Raw genomic sequence first — 27,344 nt, forward strand, 5'->3', positions numbered from 1 at the left:
TTCACGAATTACCGATGCCACTAGAATTAGGACGCCTTGATGACGGGAATGGCAGGCTGATACACGAATGATGATACATCTCGCGGATGCAGTCCGTGATGGATTTCAGAAAATTCGTCTGCGTACGGTGGATACAGATATAGTGGTATTGGCTGTGGCAGCAACAACCAAACTCAAATTCCAGGAGCTTTGGGTGGCCTTTGGGACAGGCCAGCACTTCAGGTATATTCCAGCACATGAAATTGCAGCATTCCTCGGACCAGATAAGTCACAGGCCCTCCCGATGTTCCATGCATACACAGGGTGTGACACAGTCTCGTCATTTAATACACGGGGCAAGAATACAGCCTGGGATAACTGGAAAGTATTTGACGAATTGACGCCAGCGTTAGTTCATCTCTCCACGGGGACAGCAGACATCTCTGATGACGTTGTGGCAGTGCTCGAGCGGTTCACCATTCTTCTCTACGATCGCACCAGCAATCTCGTCAACATAGACGAAGCTCGACAGGCACTCTTCACGAAGAAAGGACGAGCCATGCAAGCTATTCCCCCTACCAGAGGAGCCCTGGTACAACAAATCAAGAGGGCTGTGTACACGGGTGGCCACTGCTGGGGAAACATGCTCACGGTTGTTATGGATCTGCCCTCACCTGGGGATTGGGGATGGATCGATCCCCACAACTGGAAACCCCTGTTGTCCATGCTTCCTGAAGCCAGCATTTCATCAAGGGAGCTGATTTGTTGTAAATGCAAAAAGGGTTGCAAGGGACGATGCAAGTGCAAACAAGCTAGTTTGAAATGTACCGCTTTGTGCCAGTGTGGTGGAGAAAATTGTGACGTATAAACAAGATCAAACTGGAACTATCTAGTAATATAAGTTACCGTTACAGTGCTTGGTGGGTTAATTGACATTGCTGGCAACACAAATGCAAATTGTGGTCATTTGGAGAATGCAATTATGGCATATATGTGTATCGAGAGTCATTTCATTAGAACATAAAGAAGCATTTGTGTCGTCCGGTAAAAAATAATCGCGGTAAAAACGGCCATTTTGTAAAATGGCCGCCATGGCTACCATCGGACGTTTTCGCGGTGGGTCCATATCTGGAATTATTCATTAGATTATTATCTATGACTGTGCCAAATTTCATGCTTGTACGTCTAAACCCACAATTCTTATGATGGATACACCTATCTGCCTGACTATATCAATGACAATGACAATATTGACAATGTCAATGTCAGTTCGGCTGTGATTTGCCAAATACCAAATAGGACCTTTCTTTTGTTTATTTTTCCTTTTTCTTAAAGTCTACAGAACACCGACGCCCTTTTGCTGTTAATGTTATGAGGCCACGTGATGTTCATTGTTGGTGGTGTGCAGGTGTGGTGTTGCAAAAAAAAAAGGCAAATACCTGCACATCAAGGTAGAGGTAAGGCCTTGATGTGTACTGTCCCAGGCTTCAGGACTTGCTTATGTAAATTAGGACATGGAATTTGGTATAGGAGGCGGGTGAGAGTGATTGCATGGCCGGTGGGGTGGGGGTGGTGGGGGGGGGAGGGAGGGAGGGATCGAATGTGTGCCACAGAGTCTAGTGTGTGGCATTTGTTTATGTGCCGAGGTTTTGTGTTTTCATGTGGTCGTGAGGTTGGAAATTGAGAATGAGTGATTAATGTGTTTAGAAAAGTGGTTTTAAAATGTGAATGGGGATTTCACATAATGGCAGGCCATGGCAGCAACGTTTGGAAACATTTTTGTGACATCTTCTCTGGAAATATGTGGTTGAGAATTCAATGGCAGTGGGGAGGAAATGTTTTTGTGGATTTTGTGGGTGGGGAGGGCGTGCGTGTCCGCAGGTATGGATCAAGCTCTGGAGGAGCGATGACCGCGGTCCCCTCTGCGGTAATTACCCCTGGCAGCCAGTGGTGTCTGGAAATTGGAGCTCGTCGGTGGTGGGGGTCTGTTTGGGCGCCCTGGGGTATGGGACTTCCGGCGACCAGTGAGGCTGTATGGAAGCCTGAAGCGACAGAGCCTGGTGTGTGGAGACCCCCTCCGGCGGGACGACAGCATAAGGAGCTGTTTGGCTGTCACGAGGCCAAGAGGTGTACGGGGGGGGGGGGGGGAGGTGGGGGGGGGAAGTCGTAAGTCGGGCGACTTGTTTGTAGGACTGCCGGCACCACAGCCTGAAGCGCCCCCACCATCTTGCTTGTATGGTACCTCCCCGCTACCTAGTAAAAACGCACACACATGTGTATGACATCTATGCCATGATCCTGCAGTGGGGTGAAATACGTTCTTCCTATCCTGCAGGGGGGTGGGGGGGCTGGGGGGGCTGGGGGAGGGGAAGGGGAGCCTGTGTTATGTTTGTGGGGGTAGTGATATGTAGAGTCAGGTAGCTTTGTGTAGATATCATGCTCCGATTGTTGTGTAGAAGAACCATTTAGATGTACAATAAGTAGAGGACCTGTGTAAACAGTGTTCGGATTAAGTTGTTATATTTGTCCCTGCCACGAGGAGGCGGGGCATGTTAACGAGCCTCAGGCATAAGGGTAGATTATCCCTGTTCGTCTTACCCTATGTGATTTATCCGTTGTCCCTTTTGGCACCACACCATAGACACTAGTTAGAATCCCACATTTAAATGCCCATTAATTAAACCAAATAAACAATAAAACCCAACCGGAAGTCAGGCATGGCAAGCACACACAGTTAAGCAGGCCGAAGACACGCCCCTGAGACTCGTGATTGGCCGGGGCGGAGCAAGAAGCGACTCGCTATTGGGTGGGAGTTGACCAATGGGAAGGATTGAGTAAGGAAGGACTCACGATTGGCCAAGGGCGGGGCAAGAAGCTTCCCGCGGATTGGTGGAAGGAAGGCCGAGAAGTAAGGAGTGCGCCGATTGGTGAAGACCACCGCTGATGTCAGAGGCAGACTGCATGCTGATAGGTGGATAACTGGACATGGTCGTGTTGGACTGCGCTGAGTGGAAGAGAAGCACCGGTGACGTCCCTAGACGGCCGATAAAAGCACTCAAGCACTGACATTTTCTCTCTTCTTCTTGCCCTCCGCCCTTGCTCGCTTGCCCTCATCTATTGCCTTTGCTTTCGCCTTCCTCTCTCTTGTTCCTTTGTCCTTCCTTGCGCTCTCGTGCTTGGACCGACCATGTCGAGTACGCCACCGGGAAACCAGGAGAGGTAATGGGAACTGCAGTTCTCTGAGCGTACGACGTGTGGACGGGCGCGGCTTGCTGCAGCATGACGAGGCCTGATGTGAGCGCTGCGGCGCGAACGGGCGCAACAAGGCCTAGTTCCCGCCAACGCGCGCGTTTCGCGCGGTCACCCCGGCCGGACCCATTCACAGACCCTGTTGAGACACTGACGAAGCCCTCGAGCTATTCAGAGCTAAGTGCACACAAACACATGGTTATTTTTTTATGTATCTTCCCTTCGTCTGTGTTATCAGTCTGGTATGGGAGCGCTCCATGTGGGAACAATATTTTTTTATCATCGCGCTCTTCTTGTCCTGACCTCCATTGTAATAAATCTTCTCATTATTTTCTCTGTATATTTCTAAATCTGTGTTTGTGTGAGTTATTTTCTTTGCAGGCTTTGGAACTGCCGGCGATCGTGAAGGTAAACTCTTCAGCCTACTCCCCTCCTCTTTCTTTCTCCGTGCATATACATAAAATCTGCTATTTGAACTGAACGCCTTTGGAGTTAAAGCTGGCTTTCGCTGTGTGTGATTTCCCCGGGATTAACCGAGGGGAGTCACTCGACAATGTATATATATATTTAATTTTAATTTAGATTCAAAATAAAAGTTCATTTTTACTTCTGCTCCATGAACCAGCTTTGCTGATCGGTGCAAGACTTATACCATATTACATAGGGGAAAGAGTTAGACATTAATCATGTGCAGACTGAAGGAATCACGAGACTTAAAACTAAAGAATAGATTATATCATGAAATAATCACTGGCGGTTCCTGATCAAAAATGAATGATAAAATAATTATGTAAAAAATCAAGCAACCCCATTCCACACGTCATATCCCATCTATAATCTTTTTCCCTCTTCCTTTCCTCCCTGTGCGGAGAGTTTGCGATTGTCTCTGTGAACCAGTCTTTTTTCCTTAAACAGAAAATACTGTTATGTCGGGGGGAGAAAAGGAATATCTAGAGCCAGGTAGATCTGTATGGGTAACATGCTTCGACTGTCGCGATAGGGAATCTACCCCGTAATAAGTTATATGTTAGTCCGGTTTGTCGGGATAAGCTGTATTGGTGTCCCAGCTACGAGGGAGCAGGGCGTGCTAAATTGTGCAGGGATTATGGATGACCATTGGATGAGATTCCTTTGTTCGTCGTCGTCCCCTGTCACCAAACCTTTGTCCCTTATGGCAATGCATACTCATATAAACACTTAGATAGGCCCTTAGTGCAACAGTAATTAAATTCCCTTCCCTTACAAAGACTGTGGAAGACAAGCAGGCAAGGGCCACGTACAACACCGGCGTGGGCGTCAGACATCGAGCAAGGCTGGGAGGCCACGCACAGGAGGACTGTTGATTGGCCAGGGGGAGGGGCGAGCAACACCACAGTGCGGGAGGCACTCGGCCAATGACAGGGCACCAGCGAAAGAGAACATTGGAGAAGATTTGAGAGGTCGGGAAGCTACGAAGCTCCGGTTGGTGGCGCACCAAGGCTGACGTCACATGCGAGGCTACAAAAGAACAGGCAAAGTTATAAAAGGACGCGCTGGCTGACATTGGCTCACTTGGCGCTGCACGGTCTCTCTTTGCTCTTTGTCTTTTTGTCTCTCTTCGCGCTGGACCTCGTGTTGGAGATCGGCCCCTTCGGGTTGGAGATTGGCTTTGTGTGGGGATCGCTGGCCCTGCGTTGGACGCGTGGTGCTTTTGATTCCGCGTGGTGCTTTTGGTTCCTGGTGGTGCATTGATACTGGAGCGAGGGACCTCGTGGCGTGCCGCAGAGCGAGTCGCATCGAGGCCTGGCGTAGCGCATGAGCGAGGCGGACTGAGGGGGCCGCGTTGGACGACGGACGCACCACTACTGACAGATAGGGCCGCACCCCACATTTCACAAATACATAACGAACGTTTTATTTTCCTTAATTCATTTTCCCTTGTCTCGTATCCGAAATCAGTGTGTGGGGACGTCCCGATTTGGACATTTATTACCGGCGCGTATTTTCCTGTCCCGCTATCTTTGTAAATAAATCCTTGTATTATTTTCTGTATATACCTGAATGCAGTTTTCCGTGTGGTTTATTTAATTTGCAGCGGCATTGGAGACGCCCCGAGAACAGGTAAGACTGCAGGGGTCTTGCGCCGCCCCTCCACCCTGCGCAATTTTGTATAGCTTTCTGTCTTTGAGTCCGCCATTGAGTTTTCGCCTCGAGAGCTAAGGCCTTCGCAATCGGCTTCCGTGACCGCCTGATTTTCATCAGAGGCGGCCGCATGACAATACTAATGATATTAATTTGAGATCCCTTCCCACAGGTGAAATGGGGTAATTAACCAAATACCAATTATGTCCGTGGGTGCATGTATATATATATATATATATAATTATATATATTATAATCTGGTCTCCAATTCCACTGCTTCGCCGATGACATCCAGCTTTTCATCTCCACCAAGTTCGTCTCCACCGACACCCACTCTATCCTGACAAACTGCATCACTGAAATAAAATCCTGGCTTCAAATCAACTTCCTCAAGCTTAACTGTGATAAATCTGAAATAATCATCATTGGCCCAAAAACGCTCACAAAATCCACCCATAACTTTGCCCTCAACATCGACGGTATCCCAGTATCCACCTCCCCTCACATCCGGAATCTTGGCGTCATCTTTGACCAAACCCTTTCCTTCGACAAATACACTAAACAGATCACAAAGTCAGCCTTCTTTCACCTGAAAAACATTGCCCGTCTCCGCTCATCCCTCTCCTCCACGGCTGCAGAAACCCTCATCCACGCCTTCATCACCTCCCGTCTGGACTACTGCAATAGCCTCCTCTATGGTTCACCCTCAAAAATCACCAATAAACTCCAATACATTCAGAACTCCGCTGCCCGTCTACTCACCCATTCCCGGACCCGTGACCACATCACCCCCGTCCTTTACAAGCTTCACTGGCTCCCCATCCCCCAGAGAATCCAGTACAAAATCCTCCTCTTGACATACAAAGCCCTCCATAACCTGGCCCCATCCTACCTGGCTGACCTCCTCTCCAGACACACTCCCACCCGCAACCTCCGCTCTGCTGGTACAAACCTCCTGACCCCCTCCATCCGGACCAAATTCAGATCCTGGGGGGACAGGGCCTTCTCCATCGCTGCGCCCACCCTCTGGAACTCACTACCTCACACCATCAGAGACTCCTCCTCACTCACCACATTCAAAACATCACTAAAGACCCACCTGTTCAACACTGCATTCAACATTCAACCCACAGCATTTAACCCCTGACTATCTCTTCTCCTTCTCCCTCCTTTTGCTTTAAATATTTCCCTATTGATTCTTGTCTTTTTTGAAATTGTTGTTTTCATGTATTGTTATGCATTATGTTTGCCACTCTGTCAAAGCGCCTTTGGGCTTCTGGAAAAGCGCTATACAAAATAAATGAATTATTATTATTGTTATTATATTCAAAGTCGAGCCTCATGGAAGGACAAATAATGGGTGTGGGGAGGAATGAGGGGTTGCATGGAATTTGACACGATATAGAAGCAAGCTCTCAGAAAGGAAAAACTGGAACTTTGTAAGGAGTTTGGCTTCGGCTATTGATTATATTTTGGGATGAAATGATGTATTTGATGTACAATAGACCCACTCCCTATAGTGGGGTGGCTAAAGTCCAAATTTAAGTGATATCGTGACACACTGGCCCAAAGGACCAAATTTGGCACAGTTCTACTTTAGGACCATACAAAACTTTTGAGAGGGGGCTGCCCGATTTTCGAGCCCCAGGTCAAGGTCAGGTCAAGGTCAAATGTCAAATTATGTGTCTGTCATGTTTTTGCAATATCCAGCTTATAGATAACCTAAAAAACTTGGTCTTAGTCACATAACCAACATATTTAGTCAATGAATCCATTACTATTATGGGAAGTTCCACCAGGTGACGGCCATATAGGCTCAAAGCCACAACTCGAGAGAAACGAGGGAAAGGATTACGTAGAAAGGTATCCCGCAATACGAAGTTACCAAGTAACTTCGCTGGCTTTCTACAGGGTCCTACCAACAAGGAGGAGCTTTTCGCACTGCTGACGGAGGACGTAGTCAAACGCGACTATCCGCTTACCAAACAGGTTTACATTACATCTGGTCCACGAGTCCAATCGAATCAGGCTAACATCACAATGGGAGAGAGTGATCACGAAGAAACAGACAGTAGAATATGTCTTCATGTAAACGATGCCCTAAGGGAAGGGGCGACTACTATTCTCATCAGAACCGTAGACACAGACGTGATTGTGATTCTGGTGGGAGTGTTTCATGATCTTGTGCAGCACCATCCAGGTATGCAACTATGGGTTGGCTTTGGTACTGGTCAACACTTCCGCTATTACCATGTCAACTCAATCTGCCAGGAACTTGGGGAAGACAAAGCTCGTGCTCTGACGTTTTTCCATGCATTCTCTGGCTCTGATGTAACATCCCAATTCAGTGGTAAAGGCAAAAAGTCAGCTTGGAAGGCATGGAAAGCTTACCCGACAGCCACAGAAGGATTCACCATTACGTCCCTGACTGCGTTTGTTCCACATGTGATTACATCTCCAGCATTCAATGTGATCGAGCGGTTTACCTGTATCATGTACGACAACACAACCCCACATGTCAATGTGAATGACCTTCGACAGGAGCTATTCCCAAGGAGAGTGAAGATGATGGAGAAGCTTCCTCCAACTCAGAACGCACTGCTCCAGCATGTAAATCGATGCCTGTACCAAGCCAGCATTTGGAGAGAGAGTCTGAAGCCCATCCTAGCTGCACCAAATCCAGATGGCTTTGGGTGGACCAAAGCAGATACCGGGTGGCGTCCAACCTGGACAACCCTGTCAGCTGCTGCTCTTAGTTGTAGAGAACTACTCAAGTGCGGATGTAAGGCGACACCCACTTGTTCAAAGAATTGCATGTGCAGGAACGCAGGACTGCCATGCACAGGACTGTGTCTCTGTCGCGGAAATTGTGAAGCATAAGTCATGCAGGCCGCGACCTCCTCTGTACTGGCCAATCCAGTATCCTCCCTCAGCGTATCGATGTACGTCAAAAACACCGATGCAAAAATGACCAACACATAATTTGACCTTTGACCTTCACCTGACCTTGAAATACAATATGGCAGCACCTGAGGATATTTTCCATAATACAAATGGATTCCTTGTCCTTAAAAATGATTATTTAGACACTGAGATAATGTTTCTATGACAGCTATGAGCTGGATATGGCAAAAACATGACAAACACATAATTTGACCTTTTACCTTGACCTGACCTTGACCTGGGCCTCGAAAATCGGGCAGCCCCCTCTCAAAAGTTTTGTATGGTCCTAAAGTATAACTGTGCCAAATTTAGTGCTTTGGGCCAGCGTGTCACGATCATTTCCATAAGCCACTCCACTACTATGGGAGCGACAGGCAAGGTCATGTTATTATCCTCTCTGGGGTATATAGATTACAGTAGATCTATAGGCTCTGGTCCATTGGTCTGTGGTGGACGTGATAAGCATAGAATTCCTCAAGGATGTCGGGATTCCTCCAAATTTTTCAGTTTTGTGTTAAACAGCAGCAGCGACGGTTTAAAAAGGTTATCATACATGTGTGTGGTTTATAATATTTTTTACTTCTGCTAGGCTTTACCTACGATAGGCCAAGATAATCTCTTTATACACGTTAACATAACAGTTAAGGCCAAAGAAGAAAAACTCCTTATGGAGAGGGGATATTATGAGTCCCCTACCAGTTTCACCAGAAGGGGTTATAGGTTTGCTCTCCATCTGTCTGTCTGTCCATCCCAGCTGTGGTTTTGCAGACCTGCCACCCTTCCATATTGAACTGAAACATATTGAACATATTCAACTTTAACATATTCAACTGAAACTTGGTGCATGGCTTTATTTTGACAAGTTACAGAACAAGTTTGGTTTTGGCACGTTTCCCCAATTTTCCACAGTTATGTACTTTATGGACATAGAGAACATCACATATTATACATGGGTCAGTTTTCGTTTTCAGCTGCCCTGACTCCACCCCACTGCTTTACACCCATTGGCTGGACAGCTGGTCTGACTCCACCCCAATTAAAATCATGTGCCACCATTCCATGAAGCAGCACAGATTGGCAGGCCTTAGGCTTTAGGCCTGGGTGACAGTCCATGGCCCAGTGTAATTGGAATGATTCCAGGTATTTAACCACGATGTATTTATATATTCTCATAAGCTGTATGCATGTTTGTGCTTCAGGTATGCGTATGTCCATCAGGTTATTTTTTATTATTGCCAGCACAGAAAGCGGCATTATACACTGGCCAAATTAAGGCATGATTACTCGGTAGGGGACATGTATTGCAAAGCATTTCTCCCTTTTGTTAGTATTAATATTGGTTTGCAACAACATTAATATTGTGTTCTTATAATGAGTTCTTATCATTATACACACAGAAATTACCTTTGTTATGAGAAGCGGCCTTGGAAAAATGCCAAAATTTGGCAACTTAACACGGATTTCGCCGAAGGTGGGAAATCCTCTTTGAGAGGAGGGAGGGGAAATGAAGTCACTACAACCTCCATCGTGCGACCTTTAGTTCTCCTGTCAAGTTTGGTTGCGATTGGATAAGTAACGATCGAATGTATCGCAGTCTTAGACACCAAATTGAGTATTTTGGTATGATTCGTTGGCAATGTTCCACATCCACAGGCAGAACATCCCCATCCAGGGCACCCTTATCATGGAACATTCCGCACAGCATTCCTACCAGACAACCCTGAGGGAGGCCATGTCCTGGGGTTGCTTCAGAGGGCTTTTAAACAGCGGCTCGTTTTCACCATTGGTACTTCCCGTACAACCGGCATGGACGACGTCGTCACTTGGAATGACATTCATCACAAAACCAGCATTCACGGTGGACCAATGCTGTAAGATTCCAAATCAGCATCTTTGGAATGCATTGTCGAGTTTTATTTTTTTAACGATGCCTAAATATATGACCTGTATTAGATAGATTATAGCTGGTAGTGAGGCACGGTAGCTCCAGAGATTATACACACAGAAATAAATTTGGAGATATGCATGCCAGTCCTTGTGGGGGAACAAAGTGAGAATTGAATATTTCCTGCAGAGCGACAGGGTGATGTTGTAGAATGATGTTACTTTAAGACTTGTACGCTTGAAGTTTCTTAATGAAGGCAGCGCATGGTGGAGAGTGTGGGCCACCAAGTTTGATTGGTTCTTACGATTATCAGACACTGAAGAAAGTTTAGTGTCACAGGATGATATCTCACTCCCGGAAAACAGCTCTTGACATTTTTCTTTGAAGGATGTGATAATAATCTGGGTGAGTTTACTTTCTATTGCTGGGCCTTTCTTTGGATTACATAAAATAGTTTGCATCTCGCCACAAGACTACCTGTACTCTTACAGCTGGTATAGATGTTGATTGTGGACACCCTCCCAACAAAGTACCAAAACTTACTGTTTCACTTGTTCAGAAATGATAAAAGGTGACATCTTATTACTGATGTCAGTGAAATAGATTGCAGATGTCATACTGGTATTTCAGACACCACTACCTGCACTTTTGAAGATGATTGCTAGCAATTCTACGATCTCTAGTGTAGAAGGGTGGGGAAGGAGGTAGGCATTCTTATGTACAGTACACCTTTGTGGTGTGATTAAACCGATTGACAGAATTGCTTGTATTGCATATAATTCATTCTGTATTTAACTTACAATGTGAATTGGCTCTGTTTTGCAGTTACGGATATCCAGATCCAGATTACCTGAAGCGTGTGCAAGAGGAATTGAGAGCAAAGGGAATTTTTAAAGCTGCTGATGTTGCATTGCGATTGCAGGAAGATAAGTGGTTTGAAGGGCGGTAAATAACTACAAAGGATAAATTAGCACAACATTCCAAAAATACTTTCTTGATTCTAAAAAAAGATGCTTTCTTTATTATTATTTTTTACCCAAAATTAATTTAGTCACTTGTATTTTATTTATGGAGGGAAATAAATAAATAACAACAATCATGTGTAGCACTTGTTACCTTCACCATCTGATGTACGGACATTATGTTTTCACCCCTGTCTGTCTCTTTGTGTGCAGGATATCTCAAAAAGTTGTAGATGGATTCGGATGAAATATGGTGGGCCGGTTAGATTTTGGTGAAGATCCGAATGTGGATCCAGATACATAAATTTTAAAAGTGATTCAGCTTTAGGGCTAAAAACGATATTATATATATATATATATATATATATATATATATATATATATATATCTATATATCTATATATATATCTATATATATATATATATATATATATATATATATATATATATATATTGTTACGGACACGACTTAGATGTTATGATGGGCCGAGCGGAATGGCCGCCGTGTTCGCACAAGTTACCCGATTATACTCGAACGTTGGCCGAGTCGCGCTACGCTAGATCAATTGAGGAAAGGACACAGCGGCTGGGTTAAAATGACACGACACCAGGGGTACGGTTCTCAAGACCTCCGGAGGAGGTTATAATATTGCGGAAGGTTAGATTACAAGGATGAGAGAGACAGCATAGAAAGATAGGCACTTAGACACACTTATCTTATTCCCGACAGACCACAGATAAACGGGACAAAACTGACTCACACGGGGATTGATGGCAAGGAGGGGCAGGTATTCGATGGCTCAAGGTGCACCTTGGCTCAGGGGCAAATCGACCCGGTCCGGTCCAAAGATGCGGGGAGGTCGCTCAGCGCTCGGAGGTCGCGACTTGTCTTTCCAAGCTGGGGGCGCATCTGACGTCACGTCCGGTCAGTCGCTGCGTATATCCGGCGGGGAGTGACACGCCCTCGGCTCGTTAGCTGCCCCCCAGATGGAATCGGCCCGCCGCTTCTTATTGGCTGCGGGGGGTTACCGGGCTCCGCCCTTGACGAGGAGCTGACAGCCAGCCCCTTCGTGGTAACCCCGTAACCTGGAGCACATGGGCCATGGCGGCTAACCGAGCCGGAGTGAGGACGCCCACTCCCCGCACCGCGGCCGCGCCGCCCCCGCTGTGGTTGTAGTTGTTGTTGTTCCTTGAGATGATGGGAGGATGCGGAGATGAGGTTGGGGGGAGGTATTGGGAGGTCCGAAACTCACTACTGGTGCCATACAATCACATTCTGGTGCAACGAAGAGTCAGAATTAATGGAAACGAGTCCTTAACTGACATAGACTAAGAATAACTAGCAAGATGTCCGAAAGTTGTCTACGTGGGATGCGGTGGACCTGGGCACGACATTTAATGGGGGAAGAAGGGGAAGGTCGGTTCTACAGAGTGTTGTTTACAGACAATGGGACTAGGGAATGGGGGATTGGGGATAGTTGGGGAGTATTGGGGAAATAGGGGAATATTTACAAGCTGATATGGAGGCCAAATCCCATATCTGCAACAATATATATATATATATATATATATATGTTGGAACCCATCTGTGGATCGGTCCCATTGGCCGATGGGTCTGACCCATCTGTGGATGCACGAGAAATGACAATGCAGACCCATCGGCCGATGGGTCTCCGCCATCTGCGGATGTGTTGTTCACCTTGAAGGAATGTGTTGACAGAATGGTGCTCTTCAATCAGGTACACAGTCATTGGAATTACATGTGGTAGGAATTTAACAGAGATGATTTTTAAATGTTTAACAGATTAAACCACATGTCAGGGACTGCTTTATAAACATTTATGACATCAATTGCTTATTTTTAGGTTCAAATAAACATACTCATCCACCATTGACGCATAGGAAACACAGATGGGTTCACCTTCAAGGTGAACAACACATCCGCAGATGGCGCAGACCCATCGGCCGATGGGTCTGCATTGTCATTTCTCGTGCATCCACAGATGGGTCAGACCCATCGGCCGATGGGACCGATCCACAGATGGGTTCCAACATATATACTGAAACGCAAAAGAAACTTACCACCTTTGAAACCTTTAAATATCAACAATAACACTGCGTGTAGTAAATGTGTGAACTTATTTGTGGACAATAGTGTCCTCACTGTCAGACAAAACGGTCACGGATGGTCACTTGAACCTTCAATGGTCACTTCATAGCACAGCTGTTGAACAGCCGTTTTGACTGTCAGTGATTAGCCAAGGGGTACGGGATGATTTTAATGAGCTGCACGTGATGTCTTGATATTGGCTTTAAAAAGGCCAGTGCAAAATGGGCATTTCGATCAACATGCCACGATTGTCAAGGGATAAACGGCAGCGTGCCCTGGGCATGCTGCAAGGCGGACTGAGCTACCGTGAGGTGGCACGTCGCCTTGGCTGTTCACACCAGACGATATCGGCCCTGGTGGACAGAGACACCCTCCACAACTCTGCAGATGACAGACCTCGATCAGGGAGGCCAAGAGTCACCACTGCAAGGCAGGACAGGCAGATGGTCCGAAGTCACCTGCGGGATCGATTCCGTCCAGCATCCCGCACTGCGGCAGAAACTCCGGGGCATGCAAACCATGGATCTCCAATGATACTGCACGAAGACGACTGCATGACTATGGTCTGACTGCCAGAAGACCATACAGAGGCCCCGTGATGATGGCTGCCCATCGCCGCAACCGACAGAGATGGTGCCAGCAGCATCAGCCGTGGACCTTGGCGCAGTGGAACGAGGTCGCTTTCAGCGATGAGTCAAGGTTCTGTGTGGACAGTCCTGATGGGCGTGAGCGTGTCTGGAGAAGAACTGGCGAGCGATATGCCGATTGTTGCGTGCTTCAAGCCAACAGGTGGGGTGGCCCAAGTGTGATGGTGTGGGCTGCCATATCAGGCCGGTACAGGACGCCACTGGTGGTTGTGGATGGGAATCTCAACACCCAGCGGTATGTGGATAACATCCTGCGACCTCATCTGCTGCCATTCCTGCTAGACCACCCAGAACTGAGAACCCTTCAGCATGACAACGCTCGTCCCCATGCTGCTCGCTTTACCACTGCATTTCTCCAAGGCGAGAACATCAACACCATGCAGTGGCCTGCGTTCTCCCCTGACCTGAATCCCATAGAGCACCTGTGGGATGAGCTTGGGAGATGCGTAGTTGGCAGGGTCAGGACATGGGCAGAGCTGCTTCAGACATTGAGGACTGAGTGGGACAGAATCCAGCAGCAATCCATCCAAAGACTGGTAGGCAGTATATGCCGACGATGCACTGCCTGTATCCAAAACAATGGTGGCCACACACGCTATTGAAAGGGGACTGACATTGCACCCTGTGCTGTTCTGTACTGTAGAACAAACTGATGAGATGGTGTATCTTGGTCAAAAACTTGACATGTCATCAATAAAATGCCAATGTTTCAATTATCAATTGTTGGTTTGTTTTATTTTGAACTGTTACAATTTTATTACATTTCAAACAAGTGATGTTTCTTTTGCGTTTTCGGTCTTTTTGAAGTTGGTCAAAATGGTCAAATTTTTTGGTCAAAATGCCCATTTTGCACTGGCCTTTTTAAAGCCAATATCAAGACATCACGTGCAGCTCATTAAAATCATCCCGTACCCCTTGGCTAATCACTGACAGTCAAAACGGCTGTTCAACAGCTGTGCTATGAAGTGACCATTGAAGGTTCAAGTGACCATCCATGACCGTTTTGTCTGACAGTGAGGACACTATTGTCCACAAATAAGTTCACACATTTACTACACGCAGTGTTATTGTTGATATTTAAAGGTTTCAAAGGTGGTAAGTTTCTTTTGCGTTTCAGTATATATATATATATATATATATATATATATATATATATATATATATATATATATATATATATATATATATATATATATATATATATATATATATATAAGCAAAGGTTTGCGGTTGGGAGTATATCCAAATGACTCCATGGTAAGATCTCCAACCTTTAATTGAACAAACAATGACTCAACGTTACGATTAACAACATGTGAAGCCACACGCCTCCGTTAATCTTCCTCAAGAGTGATAAAATCATCTCAACATCCCCTTACATGCACAGTGGGCGTGGTATATGCAAAGTGGGGTGGGCAATGCTGGACAGCCAATGAAACCGTATCACACCGCTCTCGTGAACAGAGACGTTACCGACCAAATTCAAAAATCAACCGCATATTAACAGTTCAAAATAATCCTGTAAGCAATGCTGGATTATAACGCAAGTGTTGAGAAAATCCGGAACAATCATTACATTTAATCAAAAGTTAAACTTGCAAACAATTAAATTGTAAATTAAATTAAAACTGTAAATATATTAAAGCCAAAAATTTTTAAGACAAAATAAAATTGTCACATTATCAAGATCATCACATGTGGCCCTATGCGGTAAAGGTGAATGCGGGAAGGAGGTTGGTTTTAGGGGGGATAAAATGGGGGGGGGAACCAGAGGGGGTTGGAAGTGGATGGGGGGGGGGTGTGGGAGAGGGGTGGTTTGGAGGGATTGGAGGTGGGAGGGGGCAATTGTCCGAATAAAAACCTTGTGTGATATATTATGTGGACTCGTTGTTCAAAGTACGGAATGCCTGCTTCGTTTACACAAGAGTGGGTCAAAAGCTACCGGTAAGTCAACGACCTCTTGTGTGATCGAGGTAACAGTTTCTTCTGTGTGCCAAGCCTCCAAAACACGTCTTCTGTTTCTGTTGGGTGTGGAGCCCAAAATATCAACCCTGTCCCATAAAGGTGTGTGGCCTTCCTTAAGGCCATGTTTGGCAATAGCAGATCTGCTAGGATAATTACATTCAAATGCTTTTTGGTGTTCAGTAATACGTTGACCTAAGGTCCTCCCGGTTTCACCCACATACTCAGCTCCACAACCACAGGGCACCACGTATACCACCCCTGACCTATCCTTCCTCGGAAGCATGTCCTTGACCCTCATAAGGGCTTGGCGAAGGGTGAAAACCGGTGTGAAACTCACCCTCACTCCTGCCGATTTCAAAATTCTGCCGACCCTCTGTGAAACCCCCGGTACAAAAGGGAGAACACACCAACCCTTTGGTTGTTCTCGCGGTCTCAACCTGTTGTGTGGGGAAGCCCTTATCGTTTTCCTGTTGGGTAGCAAGCTGTCAGGATAGCCATTTGCCCTTAACACATTTTGAAGATGGTCCACCTCACTCATCTTGTCTTCAAAGGTAGATGGTAAATCACGTGCTCTTTTTGAGAGGGTGTGCACCACCGATCTTTTGTGTTCCATTGGATGGCAAGACTTGAAATCAAGGTAGCGATCAGTGTGTGTAGGTTTTCTGTACACCGTTACCTTTAAGGCTCCTTTGGGATCCCTTGCTACGAGTGTATCCAGGAAGGGAAGGGCTCCATTTTTCTCCTCTTCAATGGTGAAATTAATGGAGGAAAAAGTTTTATTTATGGTCTCATGGATGATGCCCACCTCATCAGAATGACAGATGACAAATGTGTCATCCACGTACCGGAACCAAACACGTGGTTGTGTTAGCCATTAGGGTTTAAACCCCATGACTCAATTCTGCATAACATCTGAAATTATATATCGTGCTTCTGAAAACTGATTTGAACTCAGCTGCAGGCAGAGGCGGGGGGACAAAATGTGGTTTCGAGACTCGAGGTACAGGGTGGATCCTTAGCCCAGTAAACAAGTCCTTGAATGTATGTGCCAGACAGTAGATAAAATGCTCGCGACCCACGTACAGGGAAAACATGTTGCCAAACGCCTTCTTCACAAAGGGAATAATTAATTATATATCTTTGTAGTTTCTAGTATGTCTCCTAAATCAAGGATGTAACCAACCTTGGAAAGAAATATAGACATTACACATCCTTTGATAGTTGTGTATTCAGCATGTGTATCCAATCATTCATCTACCATTTAGCCTAGTGTATGAGAATATTTTCTTCGGCCTGCACTCGGGTCTGATATGTTTAGATAAAGAGCCAAAAAGGCTCAGCCTATCCTATGCTTACATCTTTTTGTCTAAGTTTGGCCTTCTTCAGGAAGGGACGAGGGAAGGTGGGTCTTTATGGCCCAGGTTTTGCTATGTCTTTAGCGCAGATTCTTGTCTGATATTTTGCTATAAATGAAATGCCTTTTTACTTATATTTGAGCGAGTGTCTTGAGGAATTGCCCGCTGCGTGTTAGGCGGTGCATTCTCGAGCCTTGCTCCACACTGTGTGTTTGTAATCGATTTTATTAAACATTGTTGCTCTGATTCTTCTTCTTCTTCCTTCCCTTGAGGTCTTCGACCGACAATTTTGGTGTCAGGAGTGGGATCATCCAAGTGTGCAGACGAGGTGGACCCTCACGTTCCAGGTCGGGAAGGAGGCCTGCCGGCATCAAATTTGGGTAAGCATTTTTGCACATCGAAATTGAAGTCTCCTGCCTTGCTTTGGACGTGTGGACCTCTGTCGGCTGTACTACCTGGCTTGTATTCCGAACCATATTTAGTTTAAACCAGAGCAGCAGTGGGTAACGAATCGATTATACAGGGTGCCCGAGATAAGGAGGGATATCCCTCAGGTAAGCTTCCTGCGTGGGAAGCAGGTAGACCCATATGTGGGAGATAGATAATAGGTGTTAAGTTACTCCGGCGTGAGAACTGCGTTTAAGGCTAGAGATCGGGGGGCGACCCGATCTTAGGACTACCAGGAGGGATTAACCCAAGAAGGTAGGAAGAATGGGTAATAAGGTAGGAAAGGAGGGAGAGCCGTTGAAGAACACTCCAGCGTTTTACATGAAAAGAGATTATGGGTATGCTGCTTTGCAACCGAGCAAGGCATGGACTATATTGACCGAGGGTTTGAATACGCCTTGGCCAGAGGAAGGGTCATTTGCAATAGACAGGTTAGATGTGCTATATGGGGCTTTAGATGCCCTAGAGAAGAAGAAGAAGAGACTCCCACCTGATTCATGGAAGGTCTATAGTTGGTGGAAGGTGGAGGCCTTGAAGAGACAGGCAGCCTCCAGACAAGCGAGTTTGCGAGGAGAGTTGGGCAAATACCAGAATGAGCGCAAACAGGGTCCAAAAAAGCAGGGTAAACAGATGAAGGCGCTCGCAGCGCAGACAAGTCAGAGGCTAATGGTAGCCCGGATTAATTCCGATGAGAAGGAACAGGATGAGGAAGATGAAATCCCTGTTTCCTACCCCCCCCCCCCCCCCCCCCCCCCCATGGTCCAGTCCCAGGATCTAAGGCACGTACCCGACACCAGGGCGCTATAGGGGAAACAAATGGGAGACCCCCTAAAGTTCATAAGACCCCACAACCATCAGCCCCTCAAGTCGAGGACGATAGAGATAGCGGCACAGACACCCCGGGGTTTCCACCCCCGATAGGTCCAGGTCAGAAAGTTTACCCTTCACTAGTGGAGTATCGGGCACCAGTGCAACGTGCGATAGAAACAAAGGGAGTGTTCCCCATGCGATGCGTGGGAATAGACGCAAACGGCGTGGCAGTAAGGGAACGTGTGCCTTGGAAAGAATCTGATTTAACGGCCATGCAAAAGAGGGTTCAGGAAATGTTGATCGACCAACCTTTGGATATAGTAATATTGCTCCGTCACTGGATTACAGAGGATGCCCCAGATTGGAGAGATATTTGTCATTTGGGAGCATCTATATTGCCACCAAAGGTATGGGTAAAGGCTAAAACCCTTTCATTATGGCCAATAGATGACCCCATGGCTCGGGTGCCACCCATGACCGGAAACGATTGGGACATTTTGAAAAATCATCTCCTGACCAACATTGGCAATGCGCTCGCGCCACCTGGAGGGCCAGATTGGGGAAAAATTGGGAACATAAAACAGAAAGCAGGAGAGACTATCGGCGATTACCGAGAGAGGATAGAAAAAGCGATAGCTCGATGGGGCGGGTTAGGATTAATCCAAGTCGAGGACCTACCCGCTCCCCTGGTGAACAATTACCTAGTAGAAGGGCTTCGGCCCGCATTAAAAAAACAAGTGCATGCCGTCCTTTTCGGTTGGAAAGGAATGGGGACCAATGAATTATGTACAAAACTCGAACAATGTCCGGGCTCCTCTTCGGAGGAAAAAAAGGAAATTAAAGAAGAAATGTTGCAGATGTTAGTAAGGGAAAAATTGGCCCAGCAACAAACAACAAGAACAATGGGGAGCAAGAAGAAACAAAAGGGGGCAAAAATAATGGGAAGTGACAGTGAGAGTGAGTCAAGTGATGACGAGACACTCGGTCCGGCACTGCAGGCAGCTGTGATGCAAGTACCCCGGGGACCACAACAAGGGCCTAGTGGGCCAGGGAATCAGACGTGGAGACAACCCCAACAACCCCAGTGGGCTGCTCCACCATGTTCTGTGCTAGGTCCCCCGCCGGCCTATTGGCCACCACAAACACCCATGCCAGGATGGGCACCGCAATGGGGACCCTCCAATATGGGCCCCACCCCATGGGTTACCCCCAATTCGGGCATGCCATACGGGCCTTGTGCCCCAGTCCAACAAATGCCGAGGGGAGGGCAAGGGCGCCCACCTCCCTACAAAGGGGGGCGAAGGCCAAACCAACAGGGGGGTCCAGGACAGGGACCCCCAGGGAGAGGGGCATGTTTTGAATGTGGACAGATGGGCCACTGGAGACGGGATTGTCCAAATTATCCAAGGGGACCATGAGGACCCCAGGGACAGCAAGGGCCGTCATATGGAAACGCCTATTGACGGGACGAATGCGGGCCGCCAAAGGAATGTCCATTGATAACAATGACCCCAGATGAGGAACCGACCTTGACGTTAGATGTAAATGGACAACCACTAAAATTCTTAGTGGATACCGGTGCGACTCGCAGTTGTATCAATAAGGGACAACTACCTACTTTGAAACCGACACACAAAAGCGTCCAAATCCAGGGCGTTTCAGGAAAATTAGAAGCTCTCCCCGTATCAAAGGAGACCCGAGTAATGCTCGGACCGCTAGAAGCTAAGCATGCATTTCTCATGACCACTACTGCCCCAACTAATTTACTAGGACGGGATTTGCTGTGTCGATTAGGTTGTAACATTGCGTGCACCAAAGAAGGTGTATACGTCGACGTCGGAGAATCGAACCGCGATTTGTTAATGATGGCATTGCAGCGCGCCAGCCCCACCGTGTATTGGTGGCGGTTGGAGGAAGGGGCTTTAGCAACATGGACTCATGTGATCGACACGATTGGCGCGCAAACGCAAGAAATTCGTGATTGGCTAGAAGAACACCACATAGCCACAAAATTGAAATATAATCCGCCGCATTGCACCGCATGTTATGACGCGACTGGAAGCGATGATTATTATTTAGACATGGTTGCGGCAGCTTTAGGGGAAACCTCTGATCTTCAATTATCACACATATGGATTGGCCGAGAGGGCATTGGGATTACGGTAACCTTGTCGCCACGCCAGAGATCAAAGGCTAAGTACCCCGAGGGGATGGTAGCGCATGTTACCCTTAGCACCGCCAGAGGATGGCCACCCGAGAGCATTGGATGGATGATGGACCGACTGCGGAAAACGCCAGTAAGGCGTCGATACAATGTTGAACACCGAACGGTCCATGTGTTGGACAACAATGAAGGGTTCATAATTAATTTGGCACCTCAAGACAGACGAGTTCGATTTGAGATGGTGGAACTGCCACCCAAAGCGGCACATATGGTCAGGGCGGTCCCCACGACTCCAGGGGACTCCGATGGATTGCTCGATACCGTCACCCCATCACTATGGGCGCAACACGAGAATGAAGTAGGGCGCATTAGGAATGCACCTCCGTTGGTGATTCCAATTAAAGAAGGGTTACCTTTACCACACATTCGGCAGTACCCACTTCGGCACGAGGCCGACGCAGGCATTTTTCCGGTGATAGAATCGCTCGTGCAGCAAGGAATAATAATCGAAACCAACAGCCCATGTAACTCCCCCATTTTCCCAGTGCCAAAACCAATGACAGGAAAGTGGCGATTTGTGCAGGATTTGCGAGAGATTAATAAAATAATTCAGGGTATTCATCCAGTTGTACCAAATGCAGAAGTTTTGATGACTTCCATTCCGCCAGATGCTACACATTTTACAGTCATAGACTTGTGTTCCGCCTTCTTTTCAGTGCCAATAGCTCCAGAGTCCCAGTATCTCTTCGCTTTCACCTTCCGGGGGAGACAATTCACCTGGACAGTGCTTCCGTAGGGTTTCGCAAATAGCCCCACCTTGTTTTCAAGAGCGCTGCACCGCGATCTCGCAGATGTCCAATTGGAAGGCGGCTCGGTGCTGTTGCAGTACATCGACGACTTATTAATCTGCTCTCCATCCCAGGCAGCCTGCGAGACGGATTCACTAGCGCTGTTAAATGCGCTAGCCGAGAAAGGCCACAAAGTAGGCCGGGAAAAATTGCAATTTGTGCGGGAGATAGTTACATACTTGGGACACGCGATTTCGCATGGGAGACGCGAGCTCAACGCGAGCCGGGTCACGGCCATCATGGAAACCCCGTTGCCTCGTACACAAAGGGAGGTGTTGCGATTTTTGGGAATGGCAGGGTATTGTCGTACATGGATAATTGACTATGCGTTACTAGCAAAACCTCTATATGAGGCGACGAAAAACGACCAGCCACGGATGGTGAACTGGACGGACAATCGAATACGCTGCTACGAAGGACTCAAACGAGCCCTGGTAACGGCCCCAACCTTGGGCCTTCCCGACTATAAAAAGGCCTTCACACTTTTCACCCATGCAGTAGGGGGATTCGCGCAATCCGTGCTAACTCAGACTCATGGAGATAGGGAACGTCCGGTAGCCTATTTCAGCAAAAAGCTTGATGCGGTAGAACAAGGCTTTCCGCTGTGCTTACAAGCCGTGGCGGCTGCCCGATACGCAGTTGAGCGGACGGCCGACATAGTAATGGGACATGCTGTCCTTTTACAGGTACCGCATTGCGTCCATACACTACTACAACAGCGAAACACACAGCATTTCACAGCCACTCGACTGATGCAATACGAAACGGCATTAATTATGGCACCCAACATGACGGTGATGCGGTGTACCGTTCTTAACCCAGCGACACTTTTGCCAACAAAGGAGGAGGGAATCCCGCACGTTTGTACGGACGTGGTCCAATTAATATCCACGGTAAGGCCCGACTTACAGGACACACCGCTACAGGAAGCCGATCACACCTATTACGTCGATGGTTCAGCCAAACGGGCTTGGGACGGATCCCTGTTATCTGGGTACGCAGTATGCTCGGATACGGAGACGGTCGAAAGCGGCCGCCTCCCGCCCACCTGGTCAGCACAACAAGCTGAACTGTACGCACTCACGAGAGCGTGCGAAGTAAGCGAGGAAAAGGCAGTGACAATTTATACTGACTCGGCATACGCACACGGAGTGGTCCACGACAAAGGGGCCATATGGAAAATGAGAGGGTTCCTCACTTCAGCGGGAGCACTCATTAAAAATGGGGACTTAGTGCGAAATCTGCTTCATAGTATTATGCTTCCACGTGAAATAGCTGTAGTTAAATGCCGAGGTCACCAGCGTACAGACGACGCTGTGGCCCGTGGAAACGCCCGAGCCGACGAAGCAGCAGCACAAGCGGCAAACCAACAGATTGGGTATAATATGCCAGTAGTTACGCGTAAACAGGGCGCTAAAGCGACCGCCCAGACAGACGTTCCGACATCCGCACCTACAGAGTTCGATGTAATACAATTACAAGCCGCGGCCTCAAACGTAGAACATCAAGATTGGATTAAATTGGGAGCTCAGCGCCCCGCAGAAGGACAAATGTGGACGATTAATGACAAACCCGTGGCACCGCGAGCTTTATTGCCATGGTTGGCACGCATGGCGCATCAAAATGGCCATGTGTGCCATAGGGGGGTGATGAGGCAGGTCACTTCCACCTGGGCAGCACCAGGCCTTTCGGCTGCGGTTACCATGGTCTGTCGCTCGTGCGCTATATGTCAACGGCATAATAGGGGGGCACCCCCCAGACGCCGCCACAACGCGGGTCACCCAGCTCCCGTCGGGCCGTTCTGTCATATCCAGTTCGATTTTTTCAATTTACCGCCTTGTATGTCCTTTAAGCATGTATTGGTAGTGGTGGACATGTTCACCAAGTGGGTGGAGGCCTACCCATGCGTCAGGGCTGACGCTATAACGGTGGCCAAGTGCCTTTTGCGGCACTTTATATGTCGATTCGGTGTCCCGCAGAAAGTGTCATCCGATCAGGGCGGGCACTTCACAGGTGACGTCATTAAAGCCGTGTTAAAGGCATTGGGAGTGATACAGTCGTTCCACTGTGTTTACTACCCGCAATCGGCGGGACTTGTAGAACGAACGAATGGCACACTGAAAGGTAAGTTGGCAAAGATTTGCGACGAGACAGGCCTCAAGTGGCCGGAGGCCCTTCCGCTAGCGTTAATGAGCGTGCGCTCCACTCCAGGGCGCACCACTGGTCTCTCTCCGCACGAGATATTAATGGGTCGGCCCATGAGTTTGCCGGTATCGGCGCCAGTGGATATGGCAGCCCTTGAATTACCTATCATGGATGACATGCTTTTAAAGTTTTGCATAGGTCTCTCCCATGTGGCGCGCAGCATACATGAACGCGTTCGGGAGGCCCTGCCGGAGCCAGCAAGCAAGCCTATCCACACCTTCGAGGCAGGCGATTACGTGCTGGTGAAGCATTTCACCCGTAAGACTGCGCTCGAACCAAGGTGGACGGGGCCATACCAAGTTCTTCTGATCACACCAACAGCGGTGTTTTGTGAGGGCAAGTCGTCCTGGGTACATGCCACACATTGTAAGTTGGCCATACCCACAAACACAGACACCTCAAACGCACCACCACAGATCGAGGATGCTGCACCACCGCCTGTTAGGGGTGGCAATCACACTTAGTTTAATATACCGCTTTGCCAGCACTGGGGACATGAGGGCATGGGCGAACACGGAGACATATGCATATGGCGACCAAACCATTAAGGTCTACCGGCAGAGAGTTATCTGGGGCCAGAGGCTAAAACAGGTGTCTGCAACAGGTGCATGGGATGCTAAGAGAGGTATTAGAGGACATTGGATTGACTTTAAATTGAAATGAAAATTGAAAGGGTGGATTAGGAAAATGAATTTGTTCAAATAATCGTGGCATCTGTGGGATGCAACAATTTTGTGCCAGAATAGTGTATGGGAGCCGTCATCTGGGAAGCGTCGTTAAATGGCAGTAGGTTTAGACAGATATTGAAAGGGTTCGTGCAATGTCATTTTGGGGCTTATGGCTCGCCATTGTCTGTCTGCCAGTTATGGTGGGCAGAGGGAAGAGGGAGTGATACTGCTCTGGCCTCTTGCTCGGCAGAATTGAGTATTGCTGGTTTTACCCCTGTTCAAAATTGAGCTCTCGAGAGCTGATTAACATTAGGATGCATCTCTCAAGGGACCCCTGGGTGGTCTCGAGAGCTGAGGTGTGAAATATGATGACGTTGTCTTATGGACACTTTGTGAGTGGCTAGACACGTGCCTGAAAGGGGAAATTGTATTCATAACTCATGTGGGTTGTGTCTGAAGAAAAGGTTTAAAAGGAAGTGTGAAGAAGGTCATGGAAAGTGCAAAGATGATTGGAGTGGAAAGTCGAATCAGATGGATTATTTGTCAATGACAGGTGACTGCAGGAATTGATGAGAAAGTGGAGGAAAAGGTTATAAAAGTTAATGGAAAAGACAGGAAATAAAGGAAAGTGGTTAGTTATGGACTGTTGTTTCGTGATAAGAAGGTGATACAAGGGGTTGGCTTGCACTGGGGGGGAAATGGTTGGTAAATCATGTATTATTAGATGTAGGGAAGATGATTAAAAGGAAGGTATTTTCGGAAATTGGTGAAAGTAAATATGGCATTCGAATTTCCAGACACGACACAGGAAATGCGGCTATGAATAAGCCAACCATCTGAGAGATAAGGTAACTAAATGCCAATTGGTGGGACGGGGGGCTAGGAATTTGATCATGGTGTGTGTAAGAAAGTATTTTTCAGGATGGACAATGAAGAAACCGCCGTCGGAAGACCATGATCTTGACCATAGAGGCCGTCGACCTGAATGGGTCCTTCAACAAGGCAGATGTGACCGGCGCTTCAGAATTTTGTATTGATTTTTGTGATGACTGTGATACTTGTGTTGAAAAATCCCTTGTGGGAACTGGCTGATGCCTGTATTGATTTTTGTGATGACTGTGATACTTGTGTGGTAAACCCCTTGCGTGTACTGGCTAACGCCTCTTATGTATTATGAATGATTGGCGAATAGATAGTCTCGCATTAGTAATGGAACGAATTGGAAACGAAACCCGAATCGCAGAACTACAATTGGAAAACGAATTAGTGCATATGCGAACGATGGTGATGCAGAATCAAGTGGCTTTGGATATGTTGTTGGCAGAAAAGGAAGGAGTATGTGGGGTAATCGATGAACCTATTGATGCTTGGGATTCTGATAATGATTATTTTAGTTGGGACGATTATACCTGTGATTTAGAAAGTGTAGGTTCTTTTAAAGGTTATTGCTATTATGCCAGCAGTAAGGAGCGGATGGCAAACATGTATCCGGGAGAACCACCCTCACCACCACTTACACCACCCGTAACAACCACTTTGGGATCGTCTCAGCTTAGAACACCCAACACTTTGAATACTGACGTTGACACAAACTATGTGGAGATGGAGATTTGTGATTATGAGGAGATGGATATTGGTGATGACGAATGTGCATCCTTTCCTTCCACAGAGCAATCACATGTACAAGGCTTGATGGCATTGGACGTCGATTGTTTGCCCTAATTCGCGAGGACCACGCCTGCATAAGGAGGGCCCTAAATCTGGCTGGCAACCGGATCGCACCTACGCCGCTGCGAGGGTGGATTCGGAATCCGGCCGGGCGGCAGCAATCTCTTAACCAGGCGCCGTCGTCGCGAATTATGGCTAACAATTTATGCGTTGAATGTTAGACGGCCAGTTAGGGCCGATATCTTTCTTGAGCATGCGTGACGCTGTGTCGCGCCTGGCATGTGACTAATTGGGATGCTAACCACTAGGTATACGGTGTCTTTCCAAGGAGTTGTCTTGTAAAGACAAAGGAAGGAACTGTTAGCCATTAGGGTTTAAAACCCATGACTCAATTCTGCATAACATCTGAAATTATATATCGTGCTTCTGAAAACTGATTTGAACTCAGCTGCAGGCAGAGGCGGGGGGACAAAATGTGGTTTCGAGACTCGAGGTACAGGGTGGATTCTTAGCCCAGTAAACAAGTCCTTGAATGTATGTGCCAGACAGTAGATAAAATGCTCGCGACCCACGTACAGGGAAAACATGTTGCCAAACGCCTTCTTCACAAAGGGAATAATTAATTATATATCTTTGTAGTTTCTAGTATGTCTCCTAAATCAAGGATGTAACCAACCTTGGAAAGAAATATAGACATTACACATCCTTTGATAGTTGTGTATTCAGCATGTGTATCCAATCATTCATCTACCATTTAGCCTAGTGTATGAGAATATTTTCTTCGGCCTGCACTCGGGTCTGATATGTTTAGATAAAGAGCCAAAAAGGCTCAGCCTATCCTATGCTTACATCTTTTTGTCTAAGTTTGGCCTTCTTCAGGAAGGGACGAGGGAAGGTGGGTCTTTATGGCCCAGGTTTTGCTATGTCTTTAGCGCAGATTCTTGTCTGATATTTTGCTATAAATGAAATGCCTTTTTACTTATATTTGAGCGAGTGTCTTGAGGAATTGCCCGCTGCGTGTTAGGCGGTGCATTCTCGAGCCTTGCTCCACACTGTGTGTTTGTAATCGATTTTATTAAACATTGTTGCTCTGATTCTTCTTCTTCTTCCTTCCCTTGAGGTCTTCGACCGACAGTTGCACTAACAGGGCTGGAATGGTGCGGTGCGTTCCTCCAAATCCTCCATCACCATGTTGGCAATCACAGCCGATACCGGGGAACCCATGGCTGTGCCATAAACCTGCTTGTAATATACCTCATTAAATACAAAGTAGGTGGAAGAGAGGCAGGTAGAAAGCATGTCACAGACGTCCATCGGG

General features: G+C 47.2%; 1 protein-coding gene across 1 annotated transcript; it reads left to right on the forward strand.

Annotated features, from left to right (window-relative positions):
* The first annotated feature begins 3,166 nt into the window (after positions 1-3,166).
* On the forward strand, positions 3,167-26,390 carry LOC144889888 (protein NYNRIN-like). The gene is made up of 7 exons (XM_078771091.1): positions 3,167-3,198; positions 3,467-3,470; positions 3,610-3,636; positions 9,946-10,163; positions 11,003-11,122; positions 21,466-25,882; positions 26,028-26,390. The coding sequence occupies exons 1-6, from the start codon at positions 3,167-3,169 to the stop codon at positions 24,152-24,154; spliced, it is 3,090 nt and encodes a 1,029-aa protein (XP_078627217.1). The 3' UTR covers positions 24,155-25,882; positions 26,028-26,390.
* The last annotated feature ends 954 nt before the right edge of the window (positions 26,391-27,344 follow it).

The sequence above is a fragment of the Myxine glutinosa genome, chromosome 1, assembly GCF_964187855.1.
Source record: "Myxine glutinosa chromosome 1, kmMyxGlut1.1, whole genome shotgun sequence".
Lineage (NCBI taxonomy): Eukaryota > Metazoa > Chordata > Myxini > Myxiniformes > Myxinidae > Myxine > Myxine glutinosa.

What these genes read in the sequence shown, in the direction of transcription:
- LOC144889888 (XM_078771091.1), top strand. Translation starts at nt 3,167, where the DNA reads ATGTCGAGTACGCCACCGGGAAACCAGGAGAG. An exon ending in AACTGCCGGCGATCGTGAAG is followed by an intron (nt 3,637 to 9,945) that starts GTAAACTCTTCA and finishes CCACATCCACAG; the next exon opens with GCAGAACATCCCCATCCAGG. An exon ending in ATTCACGGTGGACCAATGCT is followed by an intron (nt 10,164 to 11,002) that starts GTAAGATTCCAA and finishes TCTGTTTTGCAG; the next exon opens with TTACGGATATCCAGATCCAG.